General features: G+C 44.3%; 1 protein-coding gene across 4 annotated transcripts; it reads left to right on the plus strand.

Annotated features, from left to right (window-relative positions):
• The first annotated feature begins 127 nt into the window (after positions 1-127).
• On the plus strand, positions 128-27,752 carry LOC306913376 (sorting nexin-16-like). 4 transcript variants are annotated; one of them, XM_079489979.1, is made up of 11 exons: positions 134-273; positions 1,768-1,953; positions 3,863-4,015; positions 4,779-5,055; positions 7,439-7,525; positions 14,313-14,461; positions 15,058-15,127; positions 15,318-15,454; positions 15,852-15,974; positions 19,585-19,627; positions 22,305-27,752. In XM_079489979.1, exons 3-10 carry the CDS (start codon positions 3,879-3,881, stop codon positions 19,601-19,603), a joined length of 999 nt encoding a protein of 332 aa, XP_079346105.1. In that variant the 5' UTR covers positions 134-273; positions 1,768-1,953; positions 3,863-3,878; the 3' UTR covers positions 19,604-19,627; positions 22,305-27,752. The 4 variants fall into 4 exon arrangements, with proteins under 4 accessions (XP_079346102.1, XP_079346105.1, XP_079346103.1 ...); XM_079489976.1 differs by lacking the exon at positions 19,585-19,627 and having other exon boundaries at positions 128-256; XM_079489977.1 differs by lacking the exon at positions 19,585-19,627 and having other exon boundaries at positions 1,770-1,953.
• The last annotated feature ends 57 nt before the right edge of the window (positions 27,753-27,809 follow it).

Consider the following 27,809-nt stretch of genomic DNA (forward strand, 5'->3'; position numbering starts at 1 on the left):
GTGAGAGGCATTGCGAGCATTTATACATTATTCCATTGGCATTGCCACCGGTGGACGGTGGTGATCAATAATAGTTCAGTTAATTAAGTTACTCGAGTCCAAAGCCTAAGTGCGCCCTCTTCTGGGTGTTTGGTATATTTATTATTGTAGTGTGTGTGTGGATGAGGAATGTACATGAACAGCGAGGAGAGAGCTCAGAGCATCACATATTGCTTTACACGTGTACATATAATCAGTGGGACTTCTAAAGTAAAGCGTGAGTGTTGCTGTTCAGTAAGTATTCTATATACTGTAATATAAGCCATTGTGTGCGTTGTTCTCATGGGGTTCACTTTAGCTTTGAACACTGTCTGATCGCCTGTCAGCCCATATGCCTGATGTCTGTGCTTCCAGCTAGCTGGCTAACTTACAGCTAGCTTCGTTGTTAGTCACCATAACGCTATAAGTTGGGATGATTTATGAAGCTTGTACGTGGGGTTTAATATTGCATGTCATTGTGTCCATGCTGTCTGTTCTCTTAGCTTTATTTTTTAGAACACAAACATGACAACGATACCTGTTTATAAATAGCTCGCCAAATATAGTCACTTCCTCTGGGGTTTTGATCTACCTGCTGTTCCTTATGAGCAGGATAAGGATGTGTGGGGGGGTACTGTATAGTGAGAGTAGTCATGCAATTTACCAGCATTTGACCTGCTGATGTCATCTGCTGCAACATTAGGGATCTTTCTTTGTAGTTTATTGCTGCTAGCCTTATATATTGAGACACAATTTTGATAAAGTAACTGCACTCCGCTCAGCTACACACCTCACGCTCACACTAATGGCCAATAATTAATATTTGCACAGTTAATATTTGCACAGCTGCCTGGCTACCACACTACAGTCTACAATATCTGGCCAACACAGGGTAAAAAATCAAGTCGACTACTAGTTCTTCACATGAATTCATCAGACATCTGCTTGCTCCGCATTAGACCTTCTTTTGAACAATGGATACAAATCCATGAACTGTTTGTGTTTGCTATATCCTTGGTGGATTGTACTCATAAATGCACAAAATACATCCATTATGAATGACACCATCCCTATGGTGTCATTCAATAATTAATCTGCCCTTGCAGTGTGTTCTGTGTTGGCCTTATTTCAGGGCAGTATTCACTCAGTCTCCTTCCATATGGTCTAAGACAAGTCGTGGGTCTTCAACAGACGGTCTGGGACCCCTTTACTTACTAGGGGGGATCTTTCTTTTTCACTTGAAACCCAGCATCGCAGCAAGCTCTCAAAGCATCGCATTGTGGTGTGTTGTGTGCTTGTAGATCGGTTATCTTTGGCAAAGAGATTTGGTGTACTATATAGAGAGGTTGTGAGTTTGAATTCACCGTGGTGCATCCGGCTTTGTCGGGGATCTATGTGAACACAACTGGCCAGATGAGTCATTGGACGTACTCCTGCGGGCTGGGGGTGGCACCTGTTGGGCGGGAGGAGTGGAACGACGAATGCCCTGCGTCCTCCCCGTGGGGGCTCCTCACTGGCAGTTGAGTCAGTGGGACACAACAGCAGTTTGACTACACAGAAATGTGTGTGGGAATTGGCATAATGACTATCTATGAAATCTATGAAAAAGTTGCAAAACTGTTGTGTACAATATCTAGTGGGGGTCCCTGTTTCATCTCTCTCTAGGCAGTCCTTGGCCAGTTTAGCTTGATTCTGAAAAGCCCACTATAGGGATACAGAGAGTTGACGATCGTCTTTTATTGTGTCCAGAGATCCCCAAGTCTGGTGTGTGGAGAGTCGTGCTTCCCCGTGGCCATCATCATCATCATCATCAAACCCCCTCCCTATGCTGAACATAACAGCCAGGCCCCTCTATCTTGCAGCAGCCCCTGAAGGAAGACGGGCGGTTCTGTGTCACTACAAAGAACATTGGTGACAACTGCACAGAGGAGGAGGGTAAGTGAAGTTATTTATAGCACTTCTTAGAGAGATCTCATAAAGAGATCTCATAAAATACATACAGTAAGATAAAGTACAGTAAGATTAAAAACAAAACGTTTAAAAAAACATTAAAACAACTACAAACAACAGAAACATACTGTACAATTCATCTTAAAGCAAGACGGCTGACAAAATACATAAATGGAGAATAAAATCAAGTACCATCCGCAAACGCTTCTTTAAGCAGTAGCGTTTTAACCCATTCTGGGTGGTAACCCCTTTTGTGGTTTTAAGGATTATAATAATAATAATAATGAACTTTATATAGCGCTTTTCTGAGTACCCAAAGATGCTTTACATGGGGGGTCTTTACAGAGGTAACAACACAAATAAAAACAACTTTATTAGAAAAAAAAGAAATAAACACTAAGCTATAAAAACATTAAAAGACAGTGAAAAGGGTTAGCTAGGGAAGGCAATGTTGAAGAGGTAGGTCTTGAGGGCGGTTTTGAAGGTTTGGAGGGTGGGGGCATCTCTGAGTGCCTTAGGGAGGGCATTCCACAGCGTTGGGGCAGCAAAGGCAAATGCTCTGTCACCCCATGTCCAGAGTTTGGTCTTGGGGACATCGAGGAGGTTTGCATCACCAGACCTGAGGGAGCGGGAGGGGACATGATGTTTGAGGAGGTCACAGAGGTATGGGGGAGCCAGTGCTTTGTAGGTGGTCAGGAGTGCTTTGAAGTGGATTCTTTGTTTGACCGGTAGCCAGTGGAGGTCATGGAGGACTGGTGTAATATGGTCTCTGGAACGGGTATTGGTAAGTAGACGGGCAGCTGAGTTCTGGACATATTGCAGTTTATTGAGAACTTTGGAGGTGGTGCCGTAGAGGATACTGTTGCAGTAATCAAGGATGGATGTGATGAAGGCGTGGATGAGTGTTTCAGCTGCGGATAATGACAGAGGGTCGGAGACGGGCAATGTTCTTGAGGTGGAAGAAGGCGGTTTTGGGGACTTGGTTAACATTACTTGGTCAAAAATGATGCCAAGGTTGCGGATGCGGGTGGAGGGTGTAACAGTGGATCCATCAATATTTAAATGAAAAATCTTGGGTGGAATTGGTGAGGGAGTTGGGACCGATGATGATGATTTCCGATTTATTGCAATTGAGTTTGAGAAAGTTATTTTGCATCCATGTTTTTATGTCTGTGAGGCAGGCAGTGAGAGTGGAGTGGGTGGTTGGGTGATGGCTTTGGTGGAGAGGTACAGCTGTGTGTCATCGGCATAGGAGTGGAACTGAAGTCCATGGTGGCGGAGGATGTGACCTAGTGGGAGGATGTATATGATGAAGAGGAGGGGACCAAGTACTGAGCCCTTATGTTATTCTTTAGCTATTGAAAAATAGCAGATCTACAAGCTCATAGCGCGGCACTGAGTGCTGCGCTATGAGCTTGTAGGTCTGCTATTTTTTAAAAATCGTGAAAATGTGGCACAAATCTTTGAATGTATATTATTTCAGAGCAAACGTTTTTAACTCGACTCTTTGCTTCTGAGGGGTTCCTGGAATAACATTTTCAGATGGCCAATTACATATCATTTTTGGGGTCCTTGACATGAAATATGGAGCACCACTGACATAGAAACATAGGTATTTCAGAAAACTGTCAGGAATTAGAAGACATTTTTTAAATTCCGACGTCAGGCCTAAATGGGTTAAGGTTATCCTTAAACATATCCACAGAGGCTGTAGTTCTCAGGACCTGTGGAAGTGCATTCCAAAGTTTGGGATCTACAGCCTGAAAGATAGTCTGTCACCTTTGTCATTTACGGGGAACGACAAGCAGGCCCTTTTTGGGTCCTACTGGGCACATGAGGACGTTTTCAGCAGGTCAGTTAAATATTCCAGGGCCTGACCGTGTCATTTCCACAGTGCTCGACTCGGGAGGATGGCATCACCCTTCGTGCCTGTCCCCATGCCCTTGGACAGGACCTTGTCCGGGGGCAGCAACAAGCTACGGCGGGCGCAGCGAGCGTCGTCACTGGGTAGCGTGTCCAGGAGCTCTGATTCTCTTTCTCCATCCAGGTAGGTTGGTCACAATGAATTATTACATAACTGGATCAGCGCCAGTGCTATAGTGGCCGCTAGCGTGCCAGTGCCAGACATTTTTGAAAAATGGCGGGGCATGGCATCCATTGCAAAGGTGAATTAATCTTGGTTTCTCGGGGCCGGTGCGGAAACGGTTAATCGCCTGTCTGGTACCGGCCATTGTCAGTTATGTCTTTGTTTGTCTATTGCAGTGGTTCCCAAAGTGGGGTCTGGGGACCCCCAGGGGTCCTTGAGGGGGTTCCAGCGGGTCCCCTGCTAAATGATAGTTTGGAACCAAATGGTCTGTAACTCTGAGAGTGTACAAATGGAACCAAACGGACACTAACGGGTCCGTTTGGTTCCATTTGTTAAATTAACATTGATTTTACAATCTAAATTGGGGTCCCAGAGATAGAAATGCCATTCAATGGGGGGGTCTCACCGTCTGTAGACTAATTCCTGTCAAACTGGGAGTCCTTGAAATTAAACGGGTTGACCATCACTGCTAGAGCCGTACACATCTTCTCTTATGGGGGTCCGTGGGCTAATTAGTGTCAATGTGGGGGTCCTTGACATGAAAAAGTTTGGGAACCACTGGTCTATTGAAGCTATTTGCTAATCTCTAATCTAATCTAAACAACATTTTTATTTTCATTTATGTTCCAATGTCCCAAATCCCAATGCCAAAAAAATATTATTTGTATGACAATGAATCGCCGAGTAAAATGTCATGACCGTGACAGCCCCTGTCTCCATCCAGGAAGGGCCGGGGGAGGGGTGTCCAAGGCGAGGGGTCCCACCAGCAGCACCAGTCGCGGTGCCTGGAGAATGGTGCCAGGAGCCAGACGCCGTCCCCTCCCCAGAGTCCTGTCAGTGTGACCAGGGCCAGGGTGAACGGGGCCCTGGAGGCCTCGGTGGAGTATTCCAGTTGCCCTCGCGCCACGCCAGACTCTCTGGAGGGCCAGCAAGATGCGGAGAGGCCCATCACGCCCACGCTGCTGGGCTATGAGGTCATGGAGGAGAGGGCCAAGTTCACGGTACGAGACACGGCTGTATTTCTGGTACTTTATAGTGCAGCTTAACCATCTACAAGCCTTCTCATGTGAGCTTGTAGATCGGCTATTTTTGGCAGGGAGATTTGGTGTAGAGGGGGAAAAAAGAGCCTACTAAGTAAAGTTGCGACATACAGTAGGTCTGACCTGCAATGTATAAGGCTTTAACAGTTCTACTGCGTAACCCGCTATTTAATCCATTTGTCGGTGCTGCGTAATACGCTAAACCCGCTATTTGTTTAATGTGTTTAATTCGCCGTTTTTGAGTGGTGTAAACCACTCCTACAACTGGCTTTGTTAGTCTGTCTGTCTGTGCAAAAAAAATGAGCATGGTTGATGCTGATTGGTTGCTGCTGATTTCATTACGTCAGACATTACATCAGAACACAGCTGATCAGGCTATATAATACCTTACACCACTCAGTTCACACGGGTGTGATTTTTTTAATAATGAAAAAGAAAGGGCGGATTTGTCGCGGACCTGGTGACGAGGCCGTCGCGTTATGATGATGACGCTGGAAATCAAGCCATGCTCTGGGCTGCTAGGCCTTCTGGGAAAATGAGTTCAATGCAAGTGAACGGCTGGTTTGTTTGGACTACAACATGCTGTGCAGGCTGTGTTCGTTTCGCATCGTAATGGCGGCATCTTTTTCTCTTCAACAACAAACCATGGGACTATTTTACGCCCGATTTTCGTCGAGCAAAGCTGCAATCCAATCCAATTGGATTCATGTGCAGGTTAAACAAGGAGCATACACTTTACTTATTCACAATGTTTTGGTCGCATAGATGACATCATGATGTCTGATTAGCATTTCTTTCTGCAGCTCCATGGTGAAGTCGTACACTATATCTTGTATAGGCTAAATCACAATTTAATCTCATTGGACGGATCACAGATTTCCAATACATGTTTGACAACAAAGTAAGTGTTTTTGAAATCATGTGCTGTTTTTACACCTTTGCTGTTTTTTACCAATGCGTTTCAATCCTGTAGCACTTAGAGATATTATTATTATTATTATTATTATTATTATTATTTTGAAGTAGAGCAATAGGTTGGTTTGGTTCACCACCAGTGTAGGAGATGAATTCTGATATGTGGGAGGATTTGAGCAACCGGGGCATGAGATAGGATTTGGAGCTCTGTGTACTGTCAAGGCGCTTTGTTTGCCCCCTGCCCCCTCCATTATGTGTTGTCACATACTGTGTACACACACACACACACACACACACACACACACACACACACACACACACAGTCACACACACACACAGAGAGAGAGACAATAGGATTTCACATTAGCAGTGAACATGACCACGGGCGTTGTTGGAGAGACAGAGTTCAGGGTCAAGGACATGAACAATTTAGTACCAGCCAGCCAGGCTGTGTGGGATGCCAACAGGAAGCCAGAGCAGAAAAGGATCAGAAATGATTGTGCAAACTGAATTATTCTAATATGGCCTCTTTTGCACTACGAGGGTGGAGCCAGAACTTTCCATACTCTCTTGGGAGGTCAAATTATTTATTTATACTTAACCCATTCTGGGTGGGAACCCGTTTTGGTGTTAGCATTATGTTATGCTTTAGCTATTGAAAAATAGCAGATCTACAAGTTCATAGCGCGCCACCGAGTGGCGCGCTATGAACTTGTAGGTCTGCTATTTTTGAAAAAATCGAAGAATACATAGCTTTTTCAGAAAACTGTCAGGATGTAGAAGACATTTTTAGAATTTGATCTCAGGTCAAAATGGGTTAAACAGAAACACAGCATTTGTACTTGTGATAACAGTACTGCATGTTATTTAAAGTATCCTAATGTCCTGCTCATTGTGCGCTGCCAGATGACACTAGGAGTAGGTTTTACACTTGACTCCCAGGAGGCGTTGCATTGCCAATGATGCTTGTTCCAACTCTTCGGTCCTGATTTAGAGAACATCCTTCAAATGCTCTAAATCATCTCTTGGTTGACTTCCCTTTTACTGAATAACATATTTCTGTCAACATATTGAAGCGATTCAAAGGTATTAATTTGACTTGAAATGATCTAGGGCCTGTGGTTCCCAAATCTTTTAGCTCGAGATAAAAAACATTGTCTCATTTATTTATTTGTAAATCTTATGAAATCTCTTTTTTTTAAATTCATGAATAGTTTTTATTTGTTTTAGCAATATATTGACTTTAATAATAATAAGTGTGTGTGTGTGTGTGTGTGTGTGTGTGTGTGTGTGTGTGTGTGTGTGTGTGTGTGTGTGTGTGTGTGTGTGTGTGTGTGTGTGTGTGTGTGTGTGTGTGTGTGTGTGTGTGTGTGTGTGTGTGTGTGTGTGTGTGTGTGTGTGTGTGTGTGTGTGCACGTGCGCTCTGAAGGTATACAAGCTGCTGGTCAGAAAGACTCAGGACGAGAGCTGGGTTGTGTTCAGAAGATACGCAGACTTCTCCAGACTCAACGACAAGGTGTGTGATTGTGTGCATGCGTGTGTGCATAGTGATAGTCTCTGTAAAGTTGTCTGATGGTTAAGGCTCCAAGAACAGTTCAAAGTCCAGGAATGCAGGGTTTTTTTATGTTTATTTCCCTCCACAAACACCTAATAAATAGCAGTGCAGCATATACACAGTGGGCCTAGGCAGACAATGATGATAACAAGAATAAGGCTAGCCAAAAATCTGAAATGAACTTGAGAAACTGTTTAAACAGGCCAAACCTTACACATGAAGGCCCTGGCAGCTCTCCCTTAGGCCTGGGCTACACCTGTATGGATCTTTTTCCAAATGCACATTTCTTTGTACGTTTGGGCCTTTCAGCCACACGCAAACGACGTTTTCGGCCACTCAAACAGGTTTTTCCAAATTATCCGGATCAGTGGATCTGTGTAGTCATGCGAAACGGAGCTTTTGAGAAACGATGACGTCACCGCTCATTAGCGCATATCATTTTTACTATAATATAGGTGAGAAATGCAGCTTGCGCCTGGAAACTAACACAGATATCTATCCGATTGTTCCTGTTTTTAATATCACTGCGTTAATAAGTAAGTTAATAAGTTATCATTGTTGCATCAACTGCACCACATCACCAGCGAGCAGTCCAATATAAATAATAATATCAACAGTCCGCGGTGGCCACCAGATGAATTGTATTGGTGCGGAGGGCGAAGCTTGAATAATAGGTTAATTGCGGACCTACAGAATCTGTGGATAATGCGTGGAGTGTGCATATTCTTGTGCGTAAAGTTAGTCTGACAGCTACACCAGCGCACGCCACATGGATGTGAGAATCATGCATTTCCTCGCCTAATTTGTGACATCCCCTACGACGTGTTCATTGCGATGAAACATGACGGTGAGAGAGAGAGAATCAGAGAGGGAGAGAGAGAGAGAGGTGTGAATGCAATTGCATCAAATCGCGTGGTTAGTGAGAAGAAAGTATACAGTGGGTCATGACCGTCATGTCCAGTCACCTTGCTCATGAGTCATGGCACATCTCTCCTGTTTAGGTTATAAAGGGCGCACCCTGACTGCATGCATTCCGTTGTCACTGTGCCTGCCGACCAACGCTGTTCCCGAATATGTCCTTTATAACCTACATTATAACGTGACATTTACTATACACCTTGAAAATATCCACTCTACACGCTCATTGCGGACGCGACACTTCTATAGGTCTGACTCTGGTATTATTTTCTGTGCAGTACTTGCCAGAGCAATGATAAAGTGTCTATCATTGGGTGTATGAATCAGAATCATATTTTTAAATTATATGGAGAGAGAAGATCGAGTGTCAGGATTTGGAGATTCACGCACATAGCATGACATGCTGACAGACGATGCAAGAAGCATGTTCCACTTCCACTCACAATTTAGGTGGCTTTTAAAATGCGGTACTTTCCTTGTATTTAGCACCAAGTGTAAAGCAAATAGCCTACAATTGAAACCTGCTACTGCAGTGATTTTCTCCTGTGTTCAATGCGTTTCTGCGTTTGTGTGTGGACACAGATATCTTTGTCGTATGGGCAGGGATGTTTTTTAAAACGGAAGACGAAAATATCCGTTTTGCAAAAGATCCATATAGGTACAGTATAGCCCAGGCCTTAGTGTTGTACTAGTCTGCTCCAAGTCACAACTGAGAGTCCTCACCTGAAGCCTCCCTTTTATAACGGGTGAGCCACACCCAGAACACAGATTAGCAATTTACTGTCAATTAACTAATCTCATATCTGATATCCTATAAACAGCCATACCATTATACCAAAAAGTTGAACAACACATATACATCATATCATATTTTAGACTTTAGATAGCAATAATACACATATACCAAATACACATAATATTGCAAACAGCTACACCCAAACAGACACTTCCAAGCTGGCCGGCATGATGATCATCAAATGGAAGCAGCTGTAAGTTGTGTGCAATGTCTCTACTATTGTCCATGGGGCACGGGCTGCCCCGTGACAGTCTCGTTACGTGTTTATGCATAGACTTCCATCACAGCCCCTGTCCTTCATCTATGGAGACCCCTGATAAGTGATAACCATGCACCTAATGGCCAGCGGAAACTCGGTAACACCCTAGGGCGCTGTCACCTTCATGAAATGTTACGTGCCGATTCATTGTCATACAAATAATTGCGATTAACAATTTAACTTTCTGTTTGGCTTTTAGGCTTTGTAAACCAATAACGCACAGGCAGATCTGAGCATCTTGGCCCAGGGAGTGACCCACGGGCCCGGAATTAGAGTCTGGAAATAGTATTGATCTAAATTGAATTTATATAAATGTAATTGCACGCAGTCAGAAGGGCTGTTGCAAGTAGCATAACATACAGAAGACGCATAAACAGCTTATATCAGTTAAAAATACCACATGGGAGGGGTGAAGTAAGGAGGAGAGAGAGAGAGAAACTCTTATCTCCCAGTGCCTAGCGCTTTCGGTGACCTTGATGGAGTACTTAGACAAAAAGTGCCATTTTGATGATGTAGAATCTTTAGGCAAGGGCCTGCACTACCGTACATGGCTATGTATTCCATAGTAAGAAACATATATCACACATAACTGGCATGTACTATGCTTCTAATAATGAGCCTGAAGGTTATGGCCTGGTCATCCTACAGCATTGAGCTAAAAACCCCAGAGATAGCTCACCTAAGGGAGGACAGTAGACAGGGACAGATTAACCCCCACGAGGGCCCCTGGGCCGGTAATGTTTTTGTGGCCCCCATAGCGCGTTTTTTTATCATCTTTTAGACCTACATTTAACTAAATCAATGCCCAATTTCAGGGCTCAAACCCAGTTCAGCGCGATCCAGTTTCCTTTGCCACGGCCCCACTGGCCCAATGGCTAATTTGGCCCTGACGGTAGATAAAGAACAAAAGGGTACTCAAATAATGAGATTACATATTGTGAAAAGTACATGGAGATCATGAATACGGTACATATATGGAAAATTCTCCGTCAGTATGGAATTTTAAAATTCCAAATGTGTAGGAACCCTGTAATCGTGACAGGCCTAGTTAGCCAAACCTCACTGGTGTGGGCGCTGCGTTTGTAACTGTAAAGGCTTTTTACCCTCCGCATTTTTCCCATTGGTTTTTGGTGTGCATTGTGGAAGCCATTATAAGCTGCACAAAGAGCCACTGTTTTCTCTGCAAAACAGCCCACGGAGCCGAGCCAGCTGGAGGAATGGTCTCTGATGATAGAGGAGGGGTACATTTGGGTCTTTCAGAATGCACACTGTTGCTGTCGGGTTGAAAACTCACATGTCCAAAAGAATAGAAATACTTCACAGGATTCAAATTAAAAAATGGCAAAATAGCAGCTGCGACAGCCAGGCTTTGAGCTTGTAGATCCACAATGTTTTGCTGCTCTTGTGTTACACTTCAGTGTGACGAAGTAGGTTACAAATCTTTACAAAAAAAAAGAGTTAAATGTGGAGTTAAGAGGCTTCTGCCTGACAACAACGATGTTAAAAGCAGATGCGACCATGGCATGAACAACAGAGCGTGATGGTATGAGGGTGATTATTTATGACGCATTGTGCAAATCATGACAATCGCGACAACAAAGCCATTCCGTGGGCCTGCTGACAGACGCTCGCAGTTTATGAGAAACACATTAAATAGTAGGAAATCTCGTTATCGCAAAACGCAAGCCGGAACAGGTGGCCAAGTCGTCTAAACGTGCAACGGTAGCTCCGGGCTATGCATGAATTGCAAGAACTTGACAGAAGACTGGAACACCCTGTCTGTCATAAGTACTGGTCTCGCATGAAACAGACGTGCTGTCATTAACGGCTCATGGTGGTATGAAGATGGTGACCGTTTTATAATGCACTGTGAAAATCAATGTCGGGCAACTCCATTTGGAGGAACTCCTCCCTGGAGTAGTAGTTCCCAAACCCTGCGCGGGGACCCATTTTGGGGGTCGCAGAGTCGCGGGTAAATTAAAACAAAATATTTTTCTAAATAATTTCTTGAATTTGAATTTTCCCAGGGAGACATCAAATTTCTCTTTGGGGTTTTTGAGCTAAATGGTTTGGGAACCACTGCCCCTAGACCGGAGCACATTAACCCATTTTGGACTGAGGCCGATTCTAAAAATGCCTTGAAAACCTGACCTAAGTTTTCTGAAAAACTTCAAATATTTATATACCAGCATCAAATATTAAAACATTTTGAATACTGTACATACTGTACAGAACCCCAAGAGGGGTTCCCGTCCAGAAGGGTTATAACACCAAAAGGGGTTCCCGCCCAGAATGGGTTAAACAACACATTTTGTGCAGTGACAACACTGACAACATAAAAAAGACACTTTCAGTAACGGTATTCTTTTTATGGCAAATAAAAGTTATTAGGAAGTGTCATTAACTCGAAACACAGCAGCAAAAGGTACAGGTGGAACGAGTCTAAACACACAGTAGCTCCAGGCTAGCAGAATTCTGGCGCATGAGAGGAGAGGAACACCCAACGTTAAAGAATTGGTCTGGAGACGCATGCAGGGTGTGGACGTCCTGTTCCTCTGGCTTTTCCATGGTTTGAAAGGAAACTGATCAGGTCTCAGTTAATGGTCCTTTGCCAATATGAGGTGTAACTCGAGACTTTTGTCGGTAACACCTCCACTGGTTGGAGAGACTATGCAGAATATGAGCGTGTGAAATAGAGTTTTTGTTCTCAACGGACATAGTACACAGACATAGTAAGTAAGTAGGTCGGAGAGGCTTATCAGCCGAGAACGCAGGAGTACCGGTATGTCCCTGTTGCAGTGTGCCAGACCCCATGGGAGGTGGATTGCTGAGGTAGAGCGCAACAACCTACCATTATAGCTTCCAGTGCTTACCACACGACTTGCCGCGCCCAAGCCGTGCTACTTCTCGTACACTGAGTTGGCATTGCAGTTGCGGTTTGCACGGGATCAAACCAATAACCTCTTGTTGACTGAGCCACCCGGATGCAGACATAGATGGGATTGTCTTCCCTGTCAACGGTGACAAAGATGAGAATAGACATGTTTAACCCATTTAGGCCTGACCTCAAAATTAAAAAAAATAGCAGACCTACAAGCTCATAGCGCGCCACTCGGTGGCGCGCTATGAGCTTGTAGGTCTGCTATTTTTCAATAGCTAAATTATAACATAATATTTAAAACACCAAAAGGGGTTCCCGCCCAGAATGGGTTAAAGCTGCACACATTTTTCACTTACATTAATGTACTTGAACCCTGAGCAGTTGAGACGAATAACAGTCTAAGTCCACACTAATTATCCATAATGTATACATTATGGATATGGGGTCAGGACAGCTAGGCCTTTTCGGGGAGGGGTCAGAATAAATTATCGACTTCGACTGTTATTCGTCTCAACTGCATACTACAGTACCATGAGCATCGACACCTATGCGCAGTGGGGATGCCAGTAATGGCTAGGCCTGTCACAAGTATTTATTTGAGATAATCACAATTATTAGTTATTATTCTGCATAATTGTTTCCATTCCAAAAATGTTCTTACATGTTTCCAAAAATAGAGCTTGCTTGCAGATTGGCTATTTCCTCTATAATAAATATGTCATTCATTTCTTCATATATTTTAACTTTGTCATACAACAGAAACAGAAATGTGATGTTCACTGCCCAATGTTCTATGTCCAAAACGCAATTAAATCGAAATTATTTGTATGACAATTAATCGCCAATAACATGTCATGAACGTGACAGCCCTAGCAATGGCTTGTGCTAAACGTTACGTAGGCGTTTAGGCTCTCTCTGCAGACGTGACCACCGTTCATTCGTGCTCTACCAAGTATGAGAACATTTAAGCACTTTTAATCATAACCTCCTGCTCCTGCTGTGCATACGACTCTCGTTCATTGCCACTTGCCACGGTGTGAAACTGTGAAAAATTCCCCATAAATTGCTGTGGCCAAATCCCATGAAGTTTATGATAAGTGTGTGACAAAGAGGTTAATAAGCACTTGGTGTGGGTATACTGCTGAGTTCACTTCAGTAAATCTGGTTAAAATATAGTTAAAAAAGACAAAAGAAAGTGGTGCTCAGATTTCTTACTGTAGTAATAAGCCTATCTCACAGAATTTCCCCGCCCCCTTAATACGCCCCCTTTCGGGGTTAGTGGTGATAGCGTGACGTCACTCCATAGACGCTACATGTTAACAGAGGTAATTTAAGAAGTCTACAACTTTTGTTTTCTCAAGGTAAGGTTTGTTCTATCTGTTCGAGCTGATTTACCATCTTGTTTGCTTCATAATAATATTGGTCTGTCACATTTTTACATTAGAAAATGTACTTAGATTCTCCAGAGAAAAAAACGTGTAAATGCTAATGTTAAATTACACCACTATTTACCGGAAGTGGGCGTGGAAAGCGGGCTGTGAGATAGGCCTATTGTTGAAGATCGCTAGCTCGCTCGCAGAAACTGTGGCCTTTTCATCTTTCAACCACCTTTTGGTTGATCTCAAGCCAGCCATTGTCGGATAGTAAAAGTTACACAGGTTAGGTGGTACCAGCTCAGTAGCCATGTCGTAAGATTGTCCGCCCTTAGTTTGGGAGGTTGAGCTTCAATCCCCTGGCCGGGTCATACCAATGACTATAAAACTGGGGCCCAGGAGGAAACGGGAGATGGGCTCCTGCGCTATGGGCCACATGGGCTCGGCAAGGCTTACTTAGGTTAGGTGGTAAATTGTGTGTGTGTGCGTGCGTGTGTGTGTGCGTGCATGCGTGGTCCCAGCTGAAGGAGATGTTCCCATGTTTCCGTCTGTCGCTGCCTCCTAAGCGCTGGTTCAAAGACAACTATGAACTGGACTTCCTGGAGGACAGACAGCTGGGTCTGCAGGCCTTTCTCCAGAACCTGGTCGCACACAAGGACATCGCCAACTGGTACTGTACATACTGTATAGCAACCTTTTTCATAGCAAGGCCCATTATTCTTTCTCCATTTGAGCCACGGACTACCATTTGATGACATTTAGCCTCTCAGACACAAAACTAAAGAATATGTTGTTATCGTTGTGTGTGTGTGTGTGTGTGTGTGTGTGTGTGTGTGTGTGTGTGTGTGTGTGTGTGTGTGTGTGTGTGTGTGTGTGTGTGTGTGTGTGTGTGTGTGTGTGTGTGTGTGTGTGTGTGTGTGTGTGTGTGTGTGTGTGTGTGTGTGTGTGAGTGAGTGAGTGAGTGAGTGAGTGAGTGAGACTGACAGACACATGCCGTGTGTGTGGCAGAGATACTGATTTAGTTTGATCTCCTCTGTCAGGCACCGGTAACTTAGACTTTTGATGTGGAATTTCGGGCCTAATCCCAGTTATCTTTCATTACCGTTGCCTTGTGCCTGCAGGCATGTGCACACACTCAAACGTTTAGAACTAGGTGTGGGAACCAGATCCAGTTCCAACTTCCACCACATTTGCATTATTAAAACAACACATGCTAACAATTTCCCAGATTTCTAAAAGTCTATATTCTTCCATTCCCCTTGACAGCCTGGCAGTGAGAGAGTTCCTCTGTCTCGATGATCCACCTGGTCCTTTTGACAGTCTTGAGGAGAGCCGGGTGAGTGTGCGCGATGTGCGTGTGTGTGTGTGTGCGTAGGATTTTATAAATATCATCCAGCACATTGGCTGCGTTGTTCTCTCTCTCTCTCTCTCTCTCCCTCTATGTCCCTCTCTCTCTCTCTCTCTCTCTCTTCTTTCTCCTCCTGTTCCACCTCACCGTCCCACTCTGACACTCCCTCTCTCCCCAGGCGTTCTGTGAGACTCTGGAGGAGAGCAACTACCGTCTCCAGAAGGAGCTGTCGGAGAAACAGAAGGAGATCTTGTCTCTCAGAAGGAGGCTGGAGGAGCGGGAACAAGCCATAATGCTGCTGGAGAGACACTTCAAGTCAGCATGCACACACACACACACACACACACACACACACACACACACACACACACACACACACACACACACACACACACACACACACACACGACACGACACCTATTTGTACAACAGGGGTTTTCACAGATCCAAAAAGTTGGGCTCATTCTGGACCCTTGGCTTTGTTACCGTGCATAAATTCATTATTTCTTTAACCACTCTATACATACAGGTAGTAAACTAATACTTGACCCTACTAACCCTAACATGCTCTGTACTTCCACTCTTTTCCTCCCCTTAAATGTACAAGCTCACACAGTATGAATTATATATACACACACCAGCCACTTATCTCTCTCTCTCTCTCTCTCTCTCTCTCTCTCTCTCTCTCTCTCTCTCTGTCTCTGTGTCCCAGTGGAGAATGTGTGAGTCCGTTGTCTCCATGTGTTCTGTCGGCTCAGGGCAGCGAGAGCAGTGTAGATGTTGATGTGGAGTCGTCCAATGCAGAGGCTGACCAGGACATGACTGCAGAGGACGGGTAACGCATAAACACACACACACACACACACGTGTCAATGCATCATGTGGGGTCTGTGGAAAGGGAGTATACTGCCTCAGTCACGTATAAAAGACATCTGTCTTCTCAGTGTCTCTTGTGTGTGTGCCTCACGGCTGCAATGCATTTTCAATGGGAGTTTGCCAAGACAAGCTTGCTCCACGGCTGTCTTCTGGCCCCCCCTCCCCCCACAACACAGCCGTGGAGCAAGCTTATCTCGTCAAACCACGCATTGCGAGCCGCGTGACACACAGAAGACACAGGAGACACCGAAAAGACAGACGTCTTTTATATGTGACTTGAGGCCCAAGCGAACTCTCCAGTGCAAGGGCTGTCAGCCATGGGTCCATAGGAGATGCAGTGGAGTAAAAGGGCAAGCGAAACATTCAAGTGTCAGCAGTGCAGGGGGGCAGTTCCACAGGCAGATGCGGCCGAGCAAGCTTGTAGTAAAGGGGGAGACGTATGCAATGGTGGGCAGTTTCTGCTACCTTGGAGAACGCAGATATGGTGGGGGACCTAGCGGTCACTGCAAGGGTACAAAGTGGTTGGAAGATGTTTAGGGACTTTTTTTTTACCATCCAAGGCCCTATACCTGAAGATGAAAGGGCAAGTGTACTCAGCCTGCATCAGAAGGGGCATGGCGTATGTAATGGAAGTGAGACATGGGCCCTGAGGGTGGAGCATGAAGAGATGAGGGATGATACGATGGATGTGCTGTGTGTCACCGAGGGTAGAGAAAGAGCTGAGACGGAGGAAGGGAGTGGAGGCCATAGTGGATGTGATTGTAGTAGTAGACTGCGATGGTGGTAGGGTGCACGTAGAAAGAGAATGACTGAGTGAAGAAAGTAATGTCGATTTAACATGGAGGGGACAAGACCCACTGGCCGACCTATGAAGACCTGGCAGACGACCGCGTTGGCTGATATGAAAGCACACGGCATCGGCCATGAGGTGGCCATGGACCGTTCCCGGGGGAGGAAAGCCATATCTATAGGATCCAGTCTGCGTTCACACAATACGCAGTGAAGCACACTGTGTGCATGCATAATGCATCGTTGACCCACTTTCAATTATATATGTCTGTGCTCCTTGTAAAGGGAAAAAACAACAACCAAAGCCCACTGGACCCTGTCTTCTCACACTCTGCCATTAAGTGAATGTCCTCATGAGAGCAGGACCTATCCCAGAGCCCTTTGTTATTGACATGATTAATCTTAGACTTTGATGGGTTTTTTTGTATTTTATTTGATCTGCAGCAGTTCTGTTTTCATAGGAGTCTTATCATATTGAGATGTGTACTGTATGTACCGGTATGTGAGGATGCTTTATCAACCCCAGCCTCTACAAGTAATCCAATCACATTAGAAGGCTTATTGATGGCAGGCGGCGCATGGCTCCGTGGACCGTGGCCAGAACCACATATAAGGAGAGTGCTGCATTTAATTTCTAACGCATGCAGTCTGACGCACATAAGTATAGAGTGCCAAAGTCCTGACGTCACTCGCTCATCCTCTGGTCCATGGAAGTAATTTCTCTATGGAGAATAACATGGGGTCATCTTAAAATCCATCCATCCATCCATCTTCAACCGCTTATCCGTAGTCTGGTCGCGGGGGCAACAGCTCCACCAGAGAGCTCTAGAGCAACATTAGTGACTTCCTCCTGGGGGATCCCGAGACGTTCCAAGGCCAGCGAGTCGATGTAATCCCTCCATCTGTGCCTTGGTCTGCCCCGGGGTCTCCTCCCAGTGGGACGTGCGTCGAGGACCTCCCTAGGGAGGCGCCCGAGAGGCATCCTAACCAGATGCCCGAACCACCTAAGCTGGCTCCTTTCCAGGCGAAGGAGCAGCGGCTCTACGCCGAGTCTCTCCCGTGTGACTGAACTTCTCACCCTATCTCTAAGGGAGATCCCAGCCAGCCATCTCATAATAAAATACATGAGTCATCTCATCAATCGTCTCATATAAGCATTGTGGTCCAAAGACAAAACTGTCTCGGCAAAATTGACATGGTATGAACAATATTTTTTTATTGCACCATTTATTTATTATCATATCGTTACTGTTGGGCAGAAAACGTCAGACATAAATAACAGATCTACAAGCTCAAAACGTGTTGCGATGTGACACTGTAATCCCTCCATCTGCGCCTTGGTCTGCCCCGGGGTTTCAAAACGTGTTGCGATGTGACACTGTAATCTCTCCATCTGCGCCTTGGTCTGCCCCGGGCAGAAAACGTCAGACATAAATAACAGATCTACAAGCTCAAAACGTGTTGCGATGTGACACTGTAATCCCTCCATCTGCGCCTTGGTCTGCCCCGGGGTCTCAAAACGTGTTGCGATGTGACACTGTAATCCCTCCATCTGCGCCATTGGTCTGCCCCGGGGTCTCCTCCCAGTGGGACGTGCATCGAGGACCTCCCTAGGGAGGCGCCCGAGAGGCATCCTAACCAGATGCCCGAACCACCTAAGCTGGCTCCTTTCCAGGCGAAGGAGCAGCGGCTCTACTCCGAGTCTCTCCCGCGTGACTGAACTTCTCACCCTATCTCTAAGGGAGATGCCAGCCAGTCATCTCATAATAAAATACATGAGTCATCTCATCAATCGTCTCATATAAGTCCAAAAGTAAACAAACTGTCTCGGCAAAATTGTCGGGGAGGTGTCTCTGTATTGTTTACGACAGTCCGTCAATCATATTTGATACAGTCTATTTCTAGTGAAAATGTAACTAATTCAGCAGCAGTAACAATAGCGTTTTCTCTCAGTCAGTTGAGTCTTCATATCCATATGAGTGAAGCGGCCTGGATGATTTGTTTATTTTTCAAACACAGTTCTTATATGAAGCGATCTAAAATCCCCCTATGGGGATTACAATGCAAATAAAAAGTACATGAATCTGTGGACTTGGCGCCCTCTACCGATATTGACGACAGACTTCGGTGCTCTATATCCCCAGCAAAGAGTCAGTCTGTTGTCTTTCTAGGGAAAGGTAACTAACATACTTGTAATCTTGTGTAACAAATGGAACGTTTCAAGCCATTTGTTGTCTTATTGATTACATGTGGTGTACCTCGGGGCTCAATTCTGTGGACGATGCTGTTTTCTTTATTATTTAGTAGTCGACTCTCACACTGATAAGCTGATGTTAATGTTATTGTTGTTGCGTTGGATTGGTCAGTCAGATTTGATGGCTATCTAGTCGATGTTAATTAAGAAGTGAATATGGACAATCCGACACTGGTATAATTCTTCTTATTGACTGTTGTTGTTTTGTACCTGCCATAGCACAATACAATATTATTTTTAGAAACATGATATGAACAATATATTTTTATTGCACCATTTTTTATTATCATATCGTTACTGTTGGGCAGAAAACGTCATACAAAAATAACAGATCTACAAGCTCAAAACATGTTGCGATGTGACACTTTTGAGCTTAAAGATCTGATATTATTTTTTTATGTAACCGTTTAGGACATTTGAGGATTTCAACCGACAATTTGTCATTTATTTCGCTTTCCATTGGCTGACCTTTTGTTTTGTTTTTTATAACCGTTTTATAATCTGTTTTCCCCCTCATATTCCACAGCATCATTATCCCAATGTGAACTAGAGGGCCTGTAATGAGCGAGGTACATTACTGCACACCTCTGATGTACTTGTACACATCTCGTCGTACTTCCCACTGTTTCTGACTGTGTCTGGTGGCAGCAGCAAGGCTGCACAATACACGTTACACATGGTGATGGTGATGTACAGCAGGGCAGGGCTGGATTCAGTTCACCCCTACGTCGTTCATCCAAATCAGGACCATTTAGAATTATCATGTATTTTATGTATTTATTCAGTCCTTGATGGGGGGTACAGGGGTCACCATCAAAATGAGGGACAGCTTGAACAATTAAGCCCACTTTTATTTTTAGGCTATTCGAAAATAGCCAGTCGACAAGCTCACAATGCATCACTATTAGGCATGTAACGATATATCGTATATCGATATATATCGATATTAATCCCAACGATATGAATCGATTCATTGAAATTAGAAAATTTGGGGGGGGCTAGTGTGTGATGTGAAATGTGAGCTTTAGTCATATTCCATCATATTCAAGTGCTTTTGGAGAGAAATGATAGTCACTTTCAGTAGTAGAGCACTGTAGAGGGGAGCTGTGTGTGTGTCTGTGACTGTGCCCAGGTGATGATGGTCGTTGATACTCATCAAGGAAGGCAATTATGTTTCTGCACTGTCAAAAGTAATGCTACTTTTTTTGCAATGTAGTTAAATAAAAAATCTCAGGGGGGAAGATAAATTATATAAAATAAAATAAATTAAGTAATTCTTCTTTACAATATATATTTATTTTAATATCGTGAAAAATCGTATCGTGAACCTCATATCGTGATACGAATCGTATCGTGAGTTGAGTGAATCGTTACATGCCTAATCACTATATGTGATGCGTTCACAAAGTGTGGTCATTGAGACTGTTTGAATAGTCTAAAGCAGTGGCAGTGAACTGAGCTCCATCCTGCTGTGTACTAGTTGTACTACAGTGCATTGTGCTGTGTACTAGTTGTACTACAGTGCATTGTGCTGTGTACTAGTTGTACTACAGTGCATCCTGCTGTGTACTAGTTGTACTACAGTGCATTGTGCTGTGTACTAGTTGTACTACAGTGCATTGTGCTGTGTACTAGTTGTACTACAGTGCATTGTGCTGTGTACTAGTTGTACTACAGTGCATTGTGCTGTGTACTAGTTGTACTACAGTGCGTTGTGCTGTGTACTAGTTGTACTACAGTGCATTGTGCTGTGTACTAGTTGTACTACAGTGCATTGTGCTGTGTACTAGTTGTACTACAGTGCATTGTGCTGTGTACTAGTTGTACTACAGTGCATCCTGCTGTGTACTAGTTGTACTACAGTGAATCCTGCTGTGTACTAGTTGTACTACAGTGCATTGTGCTGTGTACTAGTTGTACTACAGTGCATTGTGCTGTGTACTAGTTGTACTACAGTGCATCCTGCTGTGTACTAGTTGTACTACAGTGCATTGTGCTGTGTACTAGTTGTACTACAGTGCATTGTGCTGTGTACTAGTTGTACTACAGTGCATTGTGCTGTGTACTAGTTGTACTACAGTGCGTTGTGCTGTGTACTAGTTGTACTACAGTGCATTGTGCTGTGTACTAGCTGTACTACAGTGCATTGTGCTGTGTACTAGTTGTACTACAGTGCATTGTGCTGTGTACTAGTTGTACTACAGTGCATTGTGCTGTGTACTAGTTGTACTACAGTGCATTGTGCTGTGTACTAGTTGTACTACAGTGCATTGTGCTGTGTACTAGTTGTACTACAGTGCGTTGTGCTGTGTACTAGTTGTACTACAGTGCATTGTGCTGTGTACTAGCTGTACTACAGTGCATTGTGCTGTGTACTAGTTGTACTACAGTGCATTGTGCTGTGTACTAGCTGTACTACAGTGCATTGTGCTGTGTACTAGTTGTACTACAGTGCATTGTGCTGTGTACTAGTTGTACTACAGTGCATTGTGCTGTGTACTAGTTGTACTACAGTGCATTGTGCTGTGTACTAGTTGTACTACAGTGCATTGTGCTGAGCGTCGCCTTGCATTGTCCTGAAGCTGTTCTTCATCCTGTCTGTCTGTCACTCTCTGCTGCACTACATGATATACTGTAGTCAGTGTAGTGCACTCACTATGATATGGTGCTGTGTGTGGCTGGTTGTCAAGTCTTCTCTCTCTCTCTCTCTCTCTCTCTCTCTCTCTGTTGTACTGACACAAAGGGAAATGCCTTTTGGTGTAACGAGGCTGAAAGCAAATGGCTCTAATAATGTCTTAACGAAACATGTAGACCATAGAACTTTCACCTGACTGACCGGTCAGGGCTGCTGTGCCGAGTGTAACGTGTCCCGCGCTTAGACAAGGCATGGAATAACTTCCTGATACAATTATCGATTAAAAAAGTAATAATAGGTTTGATTAACTGTTACAACAGCACTAGTGCATTTCCCGACCCATCGTCCAGCAGGCACTGCCAGGCAGATATGGAATGGGGGAGAATGGGACAGAAGACTTGACGCGCGTGCGTGTGTGTTCAGTGGAGCTGCAATAGCTGGAGTCTCTTTCTGCCTTGTCCTGTTCTGTCTTTCCAGCCTCAATTAAAATGAGCTCATTTTGATTGAGATCCATGAGATCAGTGTTAAATAAATGAATGTTATAATAACAAACAATAAAATGTAATCTTCCTCCTTCTGTTCCCTCTCTCCCCTCCCTCCCTCCCCTCCAGGGGCAGGTGTGAGGTCCGGCCGGTGCGTTCATCAGCATGTTGGTGTGCACCGCAACTCAGTCGCTCTCCTCCAGTCATCCGAATCACCCAGTTCTACCAGCAGCCCTGACAACCTCCTCCTCCTCCTCCTCCCACCACAACCTGTTATATACCCCTTCTTATGTTCATCCTTCCTTCTTATATTTCATCTAACTTCTCTTCTCTTCTCTTCTCTTTCTCTTTCTCTTTCTCTTCTTCCTGACTCTCATATTCCCTGCAGTGGGAGAACTAAAGAGGTATGGGTGGTTGAGGGCAGCAGTTTACTGTACAATATCCTCTCTGGATTGCCTCTGCCTTCAATCCTGTGGATTTGAAGCGGTCACTTTATGCTGCCACACACCCTTTTCCAATTAATGGTGGACTCATCTCGGACGAGATTTGATCGGTTAGCGGACATTTTACCGATTTAATTTGTTCAACATTTTGTGGTGTTTGTTGTGAGGATTACATCTCTCAGTAAAGACTGTTAATGAGGAGGAACAAAAGGAACTTAAAACAACAGGGAGACTTTTCAGTTCCTGGACAGTTCTGAACCTGCCTGCTGTAGAAGCAGCTCCCTCAATCCAGTAGTCTCTATGCCAAATGTTGGTTCCATTTGTACAGTGTGTACACGGGCCCAACCAAAATGCCCACCCATCTGACCACTTAGCACGGTAGCCATTCGGCTACAGGTAAGTGGTCGCGTGCATTTTCGAGATTTTCAAGTGGGCCCTGATCCAGAAAGCCTGCTCGACCAAAAACTGCAAGAAGTTCATTTGTAAGACTTCTGCGAGATTGAGATATTGGACAAAATGGCGCTCTCGCGACACTCGTGTGACAATCCACGTCGAGCCTGTTGTCTCACACATCTGTCACACACTTATCGTGTGACAGTGAGAGTGAGTCCTTTCACTTTTACTAGATGATGATTATTATTATTATTATTTATTGTCCAAGGTGGAAGTTTACTGTAAATGATGGACGGGGACAGAAAACTGCAGTGTTTTTTGTCTCACTCCCTCTCACCCATTTTCTGGCATCCCATTTGTCTCAGAGCTGCCCCCTTGTGGCTGTACATGGCACAGGCCAGGGTGACAGTGCCCTGAGGACAGACAGTGTGTAATGTGGACGGCTCCATCCACAGTTGTGGACGGAAAACGCTCGGTCAACAATGAATCTATGCATCTCTGGATACCAATGTTTTCTTTTCTTTTTTTCCCTTTTTTTTCAATGACCCCCAGTTTGATATTCATTTGGCCCCCCGTTCGACATGACTTCTACCGGCATCTCTTAGACTGGGAACCTAATCTACAAAATCATCCATGATAATTTGTCAATTTGCATTTCCATGTGTAAACTAACCTGTAACGGTCTATTTGGTTCCTAAATGATGCCTTTGTCCAAGGCGCTTTACGTAGATTGTGCATTACATTCACCCATTCACACACACATTCATGCACCGATGACAGAGGAAACCATGCAAGGCACCAACCTGCACATCGGGAGCAATTAGGGGTTCAGCGTCTTGCTCAAGGACACTTCTACACTAACTCTGGAGAGCCTAGGTTCGAACTGGCAACCTTGCGTTTCCCATCCGGCCACTCTACCCCTGATCCACCGCCACCCCTAATATAAATGCACCATTTACCATTTATAGTTTGGCCACCAGTGATCCGAGGCCATCAACCGTCAGGTTCTTGGATGTAACTACAGTATGTTCCTTGAGAAGCTCCACTGAGTGTATCATCTCTGACGCGATGGAATAGCCCACCCTCAATTTAATGTAACACATCTCCATGCGTTAAACCAGGTAGTTTAATCAAAACACACCAACGCACTAAGGCCTAATCGACCATAACGAGAGGATGGTCTGTTGCTGTTCAAAGAAGGGCTGCGATTAACCCATTTTGGGCGGGAACCCCTTTTGGTGTTTCAAGCATTCTGTTATACTTTAGCTATTGAAAAATAGCAGATCTACAAGCTCATAGCGCGCCACCGAGTGGCGCGCTATGAACTTGTAGGTCTGCTATTTTTTTTTAAATCGTAAAAATGCGGCACAAATCTTTGAATAGCTATATATTCTTTCAGAGGGAACGTTTTTTTTATGTCGACGTCAGGCCTAAATGGGTTAAATCCCTGCTGTTCACTGGAAACCTTGAATATCCCAAACTGTTACTTTAAGAAAGGGCACCTTTCGGGGAGACAAATGTAGCGACACAAGGTTTCTGACCGACACAAATCATTTCATTTCACTCCCACATTCCAGAGTCTCTGATTTACACCCGCGAATGTGGCTACAAGCTCCCAGCCGGTTGCTTTTCTATAGGCATAGATTTTTTATGCAATAAGAATGCATACATATTTACGCTTATAACGATGCACATATATTTATTTACCTCCTCCCGAGGCAGTCGGACCGTCGCTACGCATGATGGTTCAAATCGGTTTCCCATGAAAATCCTCTCGACGCCATCATGGTTCAGGCAATCGTAAGCACTGTTGATTGTAAATGTAATCCGATTACGCGCTGCTTTGACATGTGTCATCCATTTATCAATAATTAACCTCAGTTGAAGTGTTTGAATACAGCGTAATGGCATTGCCGCCGTCAGACACGGAAGTCCTGGTTTTGCCAGACTCATCAGATGGCCATCACGTCCATCACATGGTGGCAAACTATAGGCTGTCCCGTTACAGGGTCATCTCTACGTACCCAACTTACCTTTTATGTCAAACTATCTACTGACTGACTAGTGTCAATGTGGCCAGACAAGCAGAGATATCTGCTTACTTGATATGTCAGGTGAATGGTCTAAAATTGGGTGTCCCAAGACCATTCTATTCTATTCCCCCATATACGTATCGGTAAGCGGAGGTCTCTGGTCGTCCGGCTACGCCAGACTAAAGGCATATTCATAGTCCAGTTTTCGGTGAATAGGTGCCCACCGAAACGGTGGTTGGTAAAAAACAGATGTGTTGTGTGAGCGGTGACCACCCCCGGGCGTGACATCATTTTGTAGTTTTCGGTGGTCAACCTCTTCACCGAAAACGGGACTATGGATTGGCCTTTAATCAAGTGGGCATGAAGATGAGGTGTACGATGTGAGGATGAGAGCGTTCTGCTTGATTTACATAGGTGGGGTTGGGATCCGGAACCGCATCCAACATTGATTTACATAGGTGGGGTTGGGATCTGGAACCGCATCCAACATTGAGGAACCGGAATCGGGTCTGTCACATTGGGAACAGTTCCGGAACTTTTTGTTGTTTTTTTTCCCAAGCTGTCAGAGCTGGTATGTGGACTTCATGTCTGCTTTACAATTATACAATTACAATAGCGGTGGTTCTCAAACGTTCTCATTGTAAGTACCACCATAACCTTGAGAGTGTACAAATGGGTCCATTTGGTTCCATTTGCGCACACTTTATGACCTGTAAGGGAACCCTCTCCAGTAACGCAGAGGGTCACCACTGGACCTCACTTTGAGAAACACTACACTAATATATGTATGCAATACTGCATCTATGATTGAATTTGTGTCCATAATGAAAGCAAAAAAATAGATGTATATTTTTAAATGTATAGGGATTGTTAAAGGGAATGTTAAGGAATCAGACCGTTAAGGGGGAATTGTTAAAATCCTAAAGGATCCCAACCCTAAACGTAATTGACTACTGCGTTGCCCCCCAAAAAAGCCATAGGTCACATAATATGTTAACGAGCACTGTGTGATGGCGACGAGCTCTAGTTCTAGATGTATGTCTCACTTTAATTATGTTACAATGTCGAGCTGTTTCAAAGTTGGCCCGTCAAGGGCCGTGTGTTGCACTTTAAGGACAAATGGAAATGCATAACGTTTGCCTGGCTTTCTACAGCTTTGCTCGTTTGAAGCAGAGTGTCTTTATCCGACATCGAGTTTTGGTGCTCTTGCTTTTCATGTCGGGATGCCCCACTCGTTGCTTCACTCCGTCTTGCAATCCGCCTCCAAACATTAAGTGCCTTGCATTTGTTTTGTTCATTGTTTTTGGTGTGTTTCTTTGCGTTGTTGCTATAGGTCTACAGATTTAGCATACAGCATTTTAAAAATGTTACTCAGATGGTGAGAATGTTTTAAATGACACGTGTGTGTGTGTGTGTGTGTGTGTGTGTGTGTGTGTGTGTGTGTGTGTGTGTGTGTGTGTGTGTGTGTGTGTGTGTGTGTGTGTGTGTGTGTGTGTGTGTGTGCACACAGAGTATAGCTGCTTAGGATGAAGTGAATTTAAAACACTGGTTTTGTAATGCATCTGGTTCAGGGCAGCACTAGTGGAACTGTTGGTTTCCTATCATGCAATCATACCTAATTGAATTCATCTGGTATTTCAGATCTAAAGTTCAAAGAGTACTAGCGCACATCGGAACTCTTGAAGGCATGGGGGCCCCGAAGTGAACTGAAATCCAAGAGTATTAAGCCGTGCACTATTGTTGCTCCCTTAGTCCATTTTCTTTTATTAAAAAAAACATGTATTGTTTTTTGTTTTTTTTATCGCAAGTGAACATGCCTTCTTTAGTCTGAACTTCTTTAGTCTGAACTAGACTACGGGAGAACAACAGTGTGTGCGGCTCAACTTTGTACTCTTTGTTTTCAGATCTAAAGCCCAGTCACCACCAGTGATTTGCAACGCAACAAGCTGCAACTTGCAACCATTTGCAAACGTAATCCCCCAAACTGAGCGACCTGAAACGTGGCAATTCAGACCGCTGCCATTTCTCTGCCACATATTATTGTCACAGGTTTTGTTGCATCGCGAACCATTGCCCTGGACTGTGTTTGACTCATGCCTGATTAGACTGCCCGACAAGGACACCAGGTGAATGCCGTTATTTTCACACTAGTGGAGTGGTTCTCAACCGGTGGGCCAGGAGGGTATTTCAAGTGGGCCCCCCCCCCTGAAATCATTGGAGAAACTCCTTACTTTTTCTTACAACCTAGAAAACAAGTTGTCATTGTGATTGCGATGAATAGGAACTTAGTTCCATTGATCCAAGCCCGGAAACACAAGTTGTTAGATCATTAAAATAAATTATGCTCTGCAAAATGCACACGGCCCACCTATCTGACCACTTTCCAGATGGTCTGGCAAGTGGTTTGGCCTGGTCCAGAAAAAGATGGGAACAACTGTCCTAGTGGCATAAAACAGGCAGGATCTTGGGTTTGGGAACCCCTGCCGAGTACATACTGTAATGGCGTGTAAATGATCGGACCTACAGTTGCACTACAGAAGAGCTTATACTTAACATTTATGATTAGCATTATGATTAATGTGTGATTGCCATTATTATTATTATTGTGGGTATAAGGGATAGCTGACATAGTCTTGAGTCTTGACATGAATATGCCATAAATCACAATGAATTATTGTAAGAAAAATTAAATGAATCATGTACAGGTATTTTTGTTGTTTGAATATCACTTTGTTCTAGTGAAATGGTGAATGGTGTTTTCTTAA

The sequence above is a fragment of the Electrona antarctica genome (assembly GCF_951216825.1).
Source record: "Electrona antarctica genome assembly, chromosome: 20".
Taxonomy (NCBI): Eukaryota; Metazoa; Chordata; class Actinopteri; order Myctophiformes; family Myctophidae; genus Electrona; species Electrona antarctica.